Source organism: Protopterus annectens, chromosome 2.part0 (assembly GCF_019279795.1).
Source record: "Protopterus annectens isolate FY-2018-M chromosome 2.part0, PAN1.0, whole genome shotgun sequence".
Taxonomy (NCBI): Eukaryota; Metazoa; Chordata; order Ceratodontiformes; family Protopteridae; genus Protopterus; species Protopterus annectens.
The window spans coordinates 975,760,492-975,773,983 of record NC_056728.1 but is presented as its reverse complement, the minus strand read 5'-3'; the positions used below and the strand labels follow the sequence as shown (position 1 = coordinate 975,773,983).

Genomic DNA, 13,492 nt, shown 5'->3' with positions numbered 1-13,492 from the left:
TTTTATGTAGGAGATAAGTAGCTCTGTATTATTGAATTTGGGCAGAATTTTAAGAAGAGAAACTTCATATGTGATAGAGTAGACGATAGCTATCCTTCCTGCTTTTTTGTTAAGCCTGTCAGCTCTGATGATGCTGTATCCTGGGGTAAAAATTTCTAAGTCTTTTATATAAGGTTTTAGCCACATCTCAGTAAGGGCAACAATATCTGGTGCATAATGAGGAATCCAGGCACAGAGTTCAGTGATTTTATTATAGATGCTACATGTGTTTATTGAGGTAAAGTATAGCTGTTTGCAGTTATTAGAGGTGACCACAGGCAATGTGGATGATAAGGGCTAGAAATGAAACCAGGGCCTAGTTTAAGATGTATGTCACCACATAGTTTAATATTTAAAGAGTGCTGTCGGGAGTGAAATGATTTTATAATGATAATTTGTATTTTTGTTTGTTTTGTTCTGGTGTAGTACTGAGGAAAGATAAACATTTTGCATTAAAAGTAAAGAATAGGCAAGGTGCTAAATAGATGTGGAGCAATTTCTGGTGGTGACGTTGGGGTAAAACAGTTTAAATGGAGGCTTTTAGTAGATCAGGACATTTTGTGTGTAAAAGGGATTTGATAGTTCGTGAGGAGAGACAGTAGAAGAAGCAAAGCAGCTAAACTAGTCAGCACTATATGTACTTGTGATGAGATTCAGAAGCAATGAAATTCTATACTTAAACACAAAGATCTGCAAGTGGTAGAGGGACGTTAGGGAATGTTACGAGTGATAAGAGTAGTGAGTGTCTAGATAAGAAGTGAAACAGATACAACTGAGAACCCAAGAGAGTAATGAGTGACTTGATTAAGCATGAGGATAGCCAGAGTTGAGAATCCAAGCCAAGAATCTGCAGTACTGCATATAAAAAAGAATAAGGTGATAAGTTAAAAAGGGGCAGGAGTGGTGGAAGTCAGGACTAAAAATAAATAAGATGAAGTGTGGTTGTTTAAATGAGCTGACAGGTGGGTTGGTAAAGGAAGAGGTGAGTTTTTAGACAGGAATAGAAAGTGGCATAGTAGTAGTGCAAAGGGAAGGAAGTGTGGATATTTACTGGGCAGTCATAGAGTGAATGACTGAGAAAGACAATGTCAGAAGTTGTGTGGCTGATGCTGTATTAACAGAGTAGATACTGAGTGAGAGAATGGGTGAGAAGGAAAGAGACTATTACTACTATTGTAATGGGTGGTATAAAGAGACTATTACTACTATTGTAATGGGTGGTATAAAGAGACTATTACTACTATTGTAATGGGTGGTATAAAGAGACTATTACTACTATTGTAACGGGTGGAATATGATGGGTGAAGGTGGGGAAACTGTGCTGACATGTAGTTGTGTCTTTAAGCAGGCTTGTGACATCACTAAAAAGTGGGAGGACAGCAGTGGAATTAAATGTGTGGGAGTGGCTGGAGACAGGAGGGGAGAAAAGTGGGGCACCCCCCACTTTAGTGGGAGACAATTAGTCTGGGCCTTTTCAAGTCCGATGCTTCTGCTCACCCAGCCCAACAAAGGTAAAACAAATGGCCTGAGACATAGTTTTGCTGTGGCTGTTAGAAGACAGAAACCAAAACTGAAGGTATAGCACTGTAAACTAGTGATAAGCAAACTCTGCAGAGTGGGAGCAGCACAGCTACACTGATGTATCACTCGGTTCTCAAGGATGTTTAAGCATGAAGGCAGCCCACACAGTAGATTACTTCAGTAAAAACACAGGTAAGCAATGTGTGCCCTAAGTAAATGCAGTCTTGGCTGTGCGATGTTCTTAATATACAACAACTAGTACAACTACCTAAAGTATTTAGAGCAGCAAAGAGTTAGAGAAGGGTAAAAACAAATTTAATAATAACTCAACAAGTCAGGGATGATTGTTTTACAGCAATGAATCAAAACTCAGTGAGAAATGCATTGATGTAAAGTCATGTTCTATGTTATGTATGAAGTTAACATGTGAAGCCATCCACCAGTCTTTACACTGTAGGGCAACAATTTTTGCAGCCAGTTGTGACATGAAGTTAGAGTGTCATTCTTAGCCAAATCTGCTGCCTCTGATCTTGATTAATCTGTTAGCTCAATGAGCTGAACTTTAACATAAGTTTTTGAATCTATATGATAGGAAGGTGGATTGTAAAATTTTACCTTTCAGTTTTGTCAAGTTAGTTTAATGGTAGGCCTTAAACTGCATAAATAAATTATGGTTTTAAAGGCCAGAATTTGCTGTGGGACTTGTCTGTCAACTCCTATCAGTAAATTTTTAGGGTCAAGGGGTCTATATGTGAACCTCAAGTGCTTGTTCCATGACTGTTATTTGCTGAACTGGTAATAGAGTTACATACCAAGTAGCACATGTATTAATCTAAAGTAATTAATTGAATAACTGAATTAAGTTAATAATACAACCATTGAAATCACTTCTTACAGCAAACTATTAGGGGTCATAGAAGATGATAATCTTACATTCAACCTGCATATTCAAGATTACATAAGAAAAACACATCAAAACTAGAAATGCTTTACAGAGCCAAAAATGTTCTCACTTGCACAACTAAAGCTACACTTGCCACTACTTATCTCCCCCGCCCCACTCTTCGTTATGGTGCTCCCATCCTTACTAACCTTCAGGCTTCACAAAAATTAAAACTTGAGCAATTTTATAACAAAGTTGCTAAATTTGCAACACATAGCCCTTTCAGAAACCACCTCTGTATAACACTGAAAAGCCTAAATTGGATAGAACTGTCACTTTGGCTGACATATACACAACTTTTTACCACCTATAAAACAATCCAGCATCCATCTGCCTGTCCAGGACTAAAAAGAATTCAACACAACTATGTTCCCAGTCGGTCATTGGGATCCAGCTGACCAAAAACTCCTGTTTGTCTACAAACCTAGCAAATCAGCTGGGCATTGTGTGTACTCGTACAAGCTTGCTAAGGCCTGGAACATCTTACCTGTATCCATCAGGTCTACACCCTCCTTTCCATTTTTCAAAACCACTCTGAAAGACTTCCTAGCTAAAATCTGGCTCTGTTCTTGCTTAAAACCAGGATAAACTATATCTCTAAATGTGAACAAGTACCTTTTCATTCCTTACACCTCTTTACTCTCCCTTCTTCACTTACTTCCTTACTATTGTCTAATTCTCCTCTCTGACCTTCTCTCTAAATATACGGTAAGCCTGTTTTTATCTCACTTCATATTGGAATTCCTCTTTGTATTATACTAACTTACCTTTAATTTCTCTATAAACGCTCTAAAATTTCTCTAAATATTAAATGATTGTCATATACCTTATATCGATTCTTAACCAATGCTTTTATATTATGCCTAATTTGTTATAATTATTTAAACTGCAGATTTTTTTGTTTTATTTTTGAAGACTGTATACTTATTTTTCCCTAAAATGTTATGTATTACTTTGGAGCATTTCTCCCTGGGCCTCCGTTAAAAATGGGCTTCTACCCAGTTAGACTTTCCTGGAAATCAAATGTCAGTAAATAAGTAGACAAATATGTACTCCAGTCTGAAAGCTTTGTTGAGTTGTGACACACTCTCAGTAATCTAAATCTTGCCTTTCTGAAGTACATACTTCAGCCTTTTAACAGAAAAATTACAGGCAAACAGTTATGGGCTACCACTTTCCTGTACACATTGTTAAACTAGTAAGGCACCTGCCTGTGTCAGGAGTAAACTAAGAATTTAAATAAACCTGATGTACACTTATGCTGGCCAAAGCATCCAAATTATGATTCTACTTCTGGAAGCCTGTGCCCACATTAGGACAGTGAAGAGAGACGTTGTGTATTTGACTGGCTCCCTGAATGTGAGCACGGACACAGTGTATACACCTGAGGCCTGAAGACTGAAGACTGTTTCTGCACAATAGTTAATGGGCATGTGCATGAAGGGTGATTCTGTGTGGATTGTGCATATCTACCCTGGGAATAATTGCATTTTTTTGCCTACTGATCCATTTTACTTCTCTGTCTCAAAGGCATTCTCTAGCTGCAGGCATCTGTTTGTGTGTGTATTTGTGTGTGTGAGTGAATGTGCACATGTGCATGTGTGTCTATGTGTGAGTGAATAATGTGCACGTGTGTGTGTGTGTGTGTGCGCATCTGTCTGTGTGTGTATGCAATCTGTGATGGAGTAGTTTCCAACAATGATTCATTTCTCTGCCTTGTACCCATTGGAGGTTTAAGTTTCTTACTGGTGTCATTGAAAAGTAAAAGATCAACACAGGCTTTCAGATCATAGCCCTACAGGACAACTGCACCAACAAACATATTCCTTACTGTGACTCCATAGCAGAAGGGGGAAGAAAGAACATCATAAGACCAAGGAAGTCTAACTTTACTGAATAATCTATACATCTCCAGTATCCATTGTCTCCAGTACTGCCTGGCAATTAGGTCAAAGGAATAAAGCTCCAAACTAGTAATAAGCTGCTTCCTCTAACCAAAAGGTACAAGGTTTGATCCCTTCCACCTCCATTTGCTTACTGTGTGACTCTGACCAAGCCATTTAACTAGACAGTGCTCCCAGGTCACCACTGAAAAAGGTCACTTGTGTCCAGTCGGCATACCTGGTTAAACAAATGTATAAAAAAATCCAGAGAGATTTCCACAGATGCAAAAGCCTAAAATTGTGTAAAGGAGAGGGTGATGATGTGAAAAAAGATAAGTAAAAATAAGTGAGCAGAGACAGATAAGAAAGACTGGTGATCAACCTTCTGGTTTCACTATACCTTCCATGTTGGACAGAAAGAGAAAGAAAATGTGTATGTGTGTGTCTGCGTGAAATTGTGTTTGTGTGTGTTGTCACATATTTTTTGGTTATATATCTCTGCATTTACGTTTATGTGCATACCCACCTGTGGCCAAGTGTGTGTGTGTGTGTGTGTGTGTGTGTGTGTGTGTGTGTGTGTGTGTGTGTGTAGGGATATAAACCTCAACACAACAATGAATAGAACATGCTGGAGGGATAGATTCCCTTTGCAGAGACATCCCTTACTATGGAACAGGGTCCCGATCTACATAAGACAGAGCCCCTCACTATCACTCTTCAAGAGGAACCTTGATGAGTGGATGGGTAACAGAAAGTTCACACCGGGGATCCCACCAACAGCACTACTAGATAGGGGCCAAGGGTACTAGCTGCTAGTACAAGGGTCTAGGGAACTACTAAAGGGGCAGTGAATACTGCACAACGTGGCTGGGCTAATATATGCCTTCGAGCAGATAGCCCAGTACCAACCTATGAACCTATGAACCTATATGTCTAGGTTGTATAGTTTTCAAGATATCAACATTTGTCTGCGAAAAGTTAGAAAAAATATAACTTAGGGTTTGTGTGCATTATAATGTATTACAGTATTTATGGAAAATACTATGAATACACTGCAAAGAATACTTCTTACCGATAACCTTGCTATTTAAACAGTTTAAATGCCTTTTATTGTTCACAAAATATTTATGTTTGTTTATCTTATGCTTTTTAAGTTTATTTTTCAGAAAATGCTCTAGAATGGAAGATACGTGCAGACTGGCATAAGTGTGACATTCCACACCCCATAGGTGTTAATGAGTTGAACAAAATTTGAATTTCTTGACAAAATGTATCTTTCAATAACTGTGGGAACTAGAAAATATTTTTCAATAAAATTGCAACATCCAAGTTTTACTGCTGTTGAATGCTTGGGCAGTTATGAGAACCAAAACTAATAGTCATCTATTTTTTCATTCTTTGTTCTAAAACCCTAGGTTTGAAGAAAATCAAATGTAACAGAACTCAAAAGTTGAAATAGTCTTCCTGAGCAAAATAACTTAGGGACATAACTTATCATGTAACAATACTTGCTGTGTAAAACAAGTTCAGAAATTAAGGAAGGAAATAATCTAAGGAATGGGAATTAAAGTAAGGGCGAATCAGAAAAGGCATGACAAAATGTGAAACATGAAGGTCACAGCAGATGACTACGGTATTATGAAGTCTGCTGGGACCACATTTAGAGTCAAGGGATTCCAAAAGAGTAAAAATGCACACTTTACTGAAAGGAAAAGTGTAATGCTCGCATTAACAGCTGATCCCATGTTTGAAAGCAATACTGACTTGACATATAACTGTCAAGATTCAGAACGATGAACACGTTTAACAGAACCATCCATTACTATGTAAGATGAACAAAACAGAGTAAAAATTACATAATGCATCAACACAGTGATATTGCTATATGTTATTATATGTTATGAGAACTGAGATAGGGATTTCATGTTTACTTTGCTTATAAAACATGGCACAACAAACAGCAGACTCATGTTTGGTGTAGAAGGCTGTGTGTTGTATTCCCATGACAGGTAGGTGAATTGTTAACACTGCATTGCACTCCTGAATGTATCATTCCGATGAGATGTTAAACTGAGGTCCCATCTGCTCAAGTTGTTAGTAGCTCAGCTGGATGTAAAAGATGCAACAGGACCTATTGAAAAGAGTAGGGAAAGTTCCCGCATGCTTTGACCAAATTTACTTTAAAACTATAAATACCACCGCAGAGAAAACAAGAGGCCATTAGCCTAGTTGGACTAAGCTGGTCAACAAAGAGTAAATAAAACAAATACAAAAAAAACACAAACTAGAACTAAAAACACAAACTAGAACTAAAAACTAGAAACTAGAAAGGGGCTGTGGAACGTGTTTAGGTTTCCAGGGACTGTGTCTTTTGTAAATATAATGTATGTTATTAAGTTGTTAAAAAGGCAAAATGCTTTATGTTGTTAATCATTTTGTATATTTTGCAACCTGTCCCTTACTGCAGCTGATATTACTAGGGTTATTTTACTTCTTAAGCGTACATATGATACATCATTTTATTTCTTTATTTACGTTTTAGACTTTCACCCCTCCTAACTACTTAATGTCACTTGGCCACTAGTGATCCTTTTCTTTTACTCATCATAGCAACCTTTTTGGTATCCTTATCACTCTGTAGGGGTCTGTCTGTCTGTGAGATTTGCCTCAATGGGACCCCATTTAATAAGGCAGAATATGACCATCAATCAGTAGATGGGCATTCCGCTGCAGGGATTCACAACTGAGTGCTCTTCTTTTGATGGTTAGGTTGAATGCACAAGTACGCACTACATGAAGCATCAGTAATGTAGCATCTTTGTACAGCTGTGGCCATGGTTTCAACATGGCTTGCACATGATACATCTGCGATTTATCTGGTAAGGAAGTTTCCCACGCTACTGAGAGGTAGGACATTCATCCATCTACTGCTAGCTCTACTTTTCCTCATGGGGTCCTATGCTTCCCCATCTGCTGTTGTCTTCATTGTGATGATGTGTATTTTACAATAAAAAATAAAATATCATTTACTTTTAAAAGTGGCGAGCACTTTAACGTCACCTACCTCTGAAATCAGAAGAATACATTAGCCATATACTTGTTCCAGCTGTTTAGCAATGGTTCAATTTAATTTGTGTGCAAAGACACATCTCTTCTACAAAAAAGAGTTGTTTATGTAGAGTTCAGATAAGAAAGTAATAACTACATATATAAATCAGAAACCACTTAAATAAGTAGCAACAACATACTTAGCATAGTGGTTTTAAGGAAGTCTGTGTTGACATAGCAACAAGTGTCTATATACTTTATACTGCTATAATTCAATCACAGCAGTTGACAGTTTACAAAATCTACTAGGTGTTAAAAATCAGTATATTCTGTGGAATTAAAACTTCTCTCATAAGTAGAGACAGAAATATGATTGTTGCATTAAGGAATACAAATGTTTTGATATGAGTAAAGCCCATAACTGTGGCAGAACAAAGTACTACTAACAGCTACTAAAAATGTTAGTTTATTTAGTGACTTAATTCCTAAATGATTTTGTCAGAAAAAAAACCACACATTTTATGAGGAACAAAAAAAAAAAAAATAGAAAAATAGCTGGGGCTGTCTAAGTTTGCCGCCCTTCCCCTCACAAAATCATGGAGCCCCCCCTGCAGCCATTCCAATGATCCAATTGCTTGCTTTAACTCTCCATTTAACCAAAAACTAATGTGCATACTGATTTACTTGAAACCCACATTCAAAGAAAATACATTTTACCAGTGGCAGATAAAGATTAATTCTGAGCTGTTTTCAAATCATAGGCCCTTGCATATGAAACATACATGTGCTAATCTGTAACTAATTTAGAGGTTGCTGCTAGCAAACACCTTTATATATCATGGTTTCATCGAAAAATAAAGCCGTCTGATGCCCCGAGGAATAAATTGCTATATATTATTTAAAATATCTTAACTTTTTCAGTAACGGCAGCATTCACCCTTGTGTGGAGTAGACCAACAAACTGCTTAGGCCATCATTCCTTCCCCTGATTCTGAGGTCAGGGTACAGGAGTGGCCCACACTGATGTTCCTCCTGTAGGACCTCCCTCTCTCCCCGGACCCCCCCCCCCCCTTCCTCCTGACTGACTTGCTACGCCACAAATGTGACAGTTACCTCCCTACTCCCAGGATATTTTATGGTTTATTTTTTCATTTGCTGTGATCCGTGTCTGAGTGTTTTTAAGTAATGCTTATAATGGTGCTTGGTAGATAAGCACATAAATAAACTTGAACTTGTCAGTCTTTTTTGCTGAGAATGCGCGTGTCTTAGTAAACTGGCATTTATGGCTGGTTGAGGAACAATGAATTAAAATATAATACTGTAAACTGATGAAACATCTTCTCACCTGTCGGGTTCAGGAAAAAGGCAATACCTCAATCATCCTGGTCTCATTGATAAACTTTAAAGCAAGAGCGTTTCACAGGATCTGGTCACATGTGGACTCAGTGGGAAGAGAGATGGAGCTTAAAAAAAAAAAAAGATAAGGTTATGCAGTCCCAGAGAATCCACGCAATAAAAAAATTGAACAGAGCTACAGAATCAATATGCTGCTATTTTAGGGAGTGCATGTGTATAATCACTTGAAAAAAATTGTGTGAGCTGCACAAAAACAAACAAATTGCAAGAGCTAGTCACCCACAAGATCGATATGTATAGCGATCGCATCAAAAACTTAAACGATCATTCCCTGTACATAAAAAACAGACAATCACAGTCCTGTGTTCACTCTGCACACGTGTATATGCACAGGAAGCAAAGTAGCAACCAAGTTTTACTTTTTACCTATGCTAAGAAATCTGTTAACAGCTCAGCAGTCTGAGTCTTGACATGTCTTTTTTTCAGCCTATTTTACAGATATAGAAACAAACACACACATACACAACACACACACACACACCTTCTTCCTTCCCCATATATATAACACCACACACAAATACATTCAATCATTCAAACACACACAATAAATTCAAAAACACACACACACACATTTTATTTTCAAGCTCAACACAACACAATAAATCAATTCAAACAACAAACACACACACACAATAAAAAAAAAAACATGATTAATCTGACACACTTACGTCCATTCTACATACATCTGATTCCAGCGCATAACATCCAACACTCACACCCCGCGAGATCCAAAAAACCCCTTCCCCGTCCCCAAAAGAGATTCCCAGACTGCTGGTGTTGCAGTCCCCCTCCTCGCATTTTTCCAATGAGTCTATGCAGTTTAAAACCGCAAGACTCTCTTCATGATTCCCTATCAGGACTGCCGACTGCCTGGAGCATCGCGCAAAGTCGCAGTAGTAGTGACTACTACTCATGCAAGCGCCCCGTATTAAAAACTTTTTTTTTCTTTTTTTTTTCCTTTTTTATTTATTGTTTTCAGTTGAGGGGGCTGCAGTCCGGCAGTCCAATAGCACGGGCCGCCCCTGGTTAGTTCTACATAGGAGCAGCACTTTTAAAGTTCTCCATTTCTTATAGCTGTCCCTGATTTTACCTCATATTTATCTATTTATTTATTTATTTTCTTGTTTGTTTCAATTTGTTGACCAGAAATAATACAACTAAGCTAAAAGTCCATTTTCAGCACAGACCCAGGATAAAAGCTCCACAGTTATACAAGATAAGTAACAAAAAACAACTGTACATAAACATTCTTGAATGAATATAGAAAACAAAATGCAGAGTACATGCATAAAAAACATTAGTTATGAAAGTTGGAATTAAATCATTCAACAGTATATGGCAACAGTGAAATATAAGGCTAATAATGTAGATGGCATAGTAGTTAAATAGGTAGAAGGAGGTGGAGCAAATGGGATGGACAAGGCTTAGAGAAAGGAAGGTCAGAGATGAAATTCTAGTACAAGCATAGGTCCAAATGATAGCTAGGTAGGTTTGTAAATTAGACAGCAATATTTTATGTTTTCTATTTACTCTCATGACTAAGGTGTGAAGGAATGAAATGCCACAGTTTGGCTACATGATCTGAGTCTGAAGAGTCAGCAAAGTATTTGTTTGATATGACAACTTCTAAGCTATTTAAGGTCTAAGAACTTGGGTCTCTACAAGGCATGTATTTTGGATGACAGTTAGAGAGGATTGAGCATCTGCTTGGTTCATACAGCAGTGTCACTGGTGCAACAGGCAGCACACTTGCCTTTGGTCCTACAAAACCAGAAGGTTGTGGTTTTGTTTCCCACTCCAGGTTATTGTATCACTGGCATTGCAGTGCAGCATTAGGGGATGTTGCACTCCTAAATGCATCATCCTTCAGACAAAATGTTAGACTGACTGACTAAACTAATCTGCTTGAGTTGGTGGTAGCTCAGGTGGATGTAAAAGGTCCCACAGCATCTATAAAAAAGAGTAAGGGAAGTTCTCCAATGCCTGGCCAAACCCCACCACTAGTAGAAATGCCACCTTGTGTCTCCCCTTCCTAGTGCAAATAACCCAGTCAACAAAGTATGGATTAATAAATACATTTATGTGTGTGTTTTTTTTAACTGATTAAATGTTAAAAGGTATTTTAACTCTAGACAATTAATCTTATGAAGTGGTTTACATTCCTGAGTTTTGTTGGTGACATTAGCAGTGCATTTGTCAATGTTATTGTGTTTTTGCACTGGAAATACGTAAGTACGTTTTTGGAATATTAGTAAGGCTAGAGGATGCATAATTTAGGTAGTAACAGAGTTTAGGCTGTGTTTTTGCCATTATAAAATTTTGGACTTCATGGTAAATCACTAAAAATTACAGTCAGTCAAAAATGACATTCATTAGAGTTTCATGTTTCTTATTGTTTAGGAAATGCATGTCCATGCAAAACCTGTTCTCTTAACTTTTTAAGTACACAACTGCAGTATTTTAAAACTGTCCCTAATGTTGAGCCTTTGTCCCCCACCCCAGTTAGTTTTAAATGTGTCCATAATGTTTAAGCAAAGAAGTTGAGAGGTGTGCTGTTGTCTGTTAGCGTTAAGTACTTTGCCAATAAGACACTTTGTACTTCTACACTTTCTCTGTTTCTTTATTGTTTTCTTGTTATGTAACTGGTAGCACCTGGTACACACAAATCACCAATAAGGAATTATGATCAAGTCTCCTATCATAACCTTTTAACATGTATCTAAAATATGGATGTTAAGATTCACCTCTCAAAAGAATTTCTTTGTATCAGTGTCTTCAACACATAATAAACTGGTTATGACCAGTTATAATCCTCTACATAAACTATGCCTGAAGATGCTTATTTCTTTTACTCTGAGTTTTGCATTCTTAACTGTGGGTAATCACTGTAGTCTATGCAGTTCGTGCCATTGTCTGTTGATCATTGACAAGTTATGTATAGGAGTATATCGTGAATAAATGTACAGAAAATGAATGTTAAAGCATTAGGGTTTCAGAGTCTCAGTAAAGCTTCTAGTGACCCGACAAACATATAAACAGCTGCTGCATATCTGTACTGGCAGCAACCTTTACATGAATATGTTCTTCAAATCACTTCCAAAGCTTTAATAAAACAATCCTTAGAAGAAAGACTAAAGCAACTCATTAAACAAAACATAGCACCTACCTGACACAAACACAACTCCTACAAGTAGAGCCATGGCTAGCTGAAGTATATGAGATCCCTGCATCTTAGTGGTCTAACTCTTGAAGCAATGCAGTAGTGACAGACTTTGATGACTGTCCGATACAGAACGGTCAATAAATAGCCTGATTAGTGTTTTCCCCGAAAGTAACACTATAGCTGGTGACCAAACCCCCATGACTCATGGATGGAGAACTGAAACCAGCTGCATGTCAACTTAATAGGGCATGATATGGCAATACAAAAACACATACACTCACAAATACACCCACACATGCACGTGTGTGCACATACCTAAAGTGCTGGATGCATGTTTACTTAGATTAACCTCATGGGAAACTATTAATGTCACTTTTACCAGAAAGAGGAGTGCAAAGGTTCCTTTGTGAAGTCATTTCTACCATAAACCTTAAAATGTATAGTACTTCACCACTTAAACTGTTAGATAGCATGCTTTTATTGCCTTGTGTAACCAGCAACCCCAAGGGAGACTGCCAATTGTATATATATATATATATATATATATATATATATATATATATATATATATATATATATATACACATATATATATATATATATATAATATATATATATATATATATATATATATATAGAGAGAGAGAGAGAGAGAGATACAATCACACACATATATTGTCTTTGTTTATATGTTGCTGGAGGACTTGTAGAATAAGAATTTAATTGTACCTTGTGACGCTGTCTCTAGTTGTTGTGTCTTTTGGCTTTTCCCGGTTAGGGGTCGCCACAGCGGAACTCCGGTCCACTAATGATTGGCAGTGTATTTTTTGCATGCTGAGTTGCCAGCCCTGACGCACAACCTTCAATGAAGGTACGCCCATTCATGCATGTCTCCACACAGAAGACACTCTAGCTGAGAATTGAACAGGACAAGGTCTTACTGTGAGGCAGCAACGCTACTGCAGCACCATCACCGCAGTTGAATTTAGTTGAATATATAACCCCCAATGCACTATTTTTTGTTCAAAAGCTGTATTTTGTAAGAAACATTCATAAGTGAACTTTCAGCCCAAAACAATACTTTTGTAATACTCTAACTCTATACTTTATTAAGTATTGACCAATGTTATCATACATACACATGCACAAGAATATATGGGGAAGAAAAAAGAACACTTTCAGAAAGTTCAGAGGTGGTGGGAATTATGTCTTCTTGTAGTCAGTGTTTATGTTGTGATGTAGTTGATAAGGTTCCAGAATTATGTAGAACTATTTTAGGACATTTTGAGGGAAGCAGGACTATTCAACCCCAATGTATTTCTATACAATTTCATGTATAAATTTATATGTATTGTATATGTGATTTTTTTAGTGGACAGTTCGACCCCAAACTATTTGACCGCAAATATATTCTTTTAAGTACTTTATCATTAAGTTATTAATTAATCAGTTATTCAATAACACTGTTAAATTTTCATT

At 37.3% G+C, this 13,492-nt stretch overlaps 1 protein-coding gene across 1 annotated transcript in view; it reads right to left on the bottom strand.

Moving 5' to 3' along the window:
- JCHAIN (joining chain of multimeric IgA and IgM) overlaps positions 1-12,104 on the bottom strand; it is a 191,795-nt gene extending 179,691 nt beyond the window's left edge. The window contains exon 1 of the mRNA XM_044060369.1: positions 12,017-12,104. Within this exon, the coding sequence (XP_043916304.1) occupies positions 12,017-12,080 (64 nt within the window). The 5' untranslated portion in view covers positions 12,081-12,104. The remainder of the gene's footprint in view (positions 1-12,016) is intronic.
- Between the last annotated feature and the right edge of the window lie 1,388 nt (positions 12,105-13,492).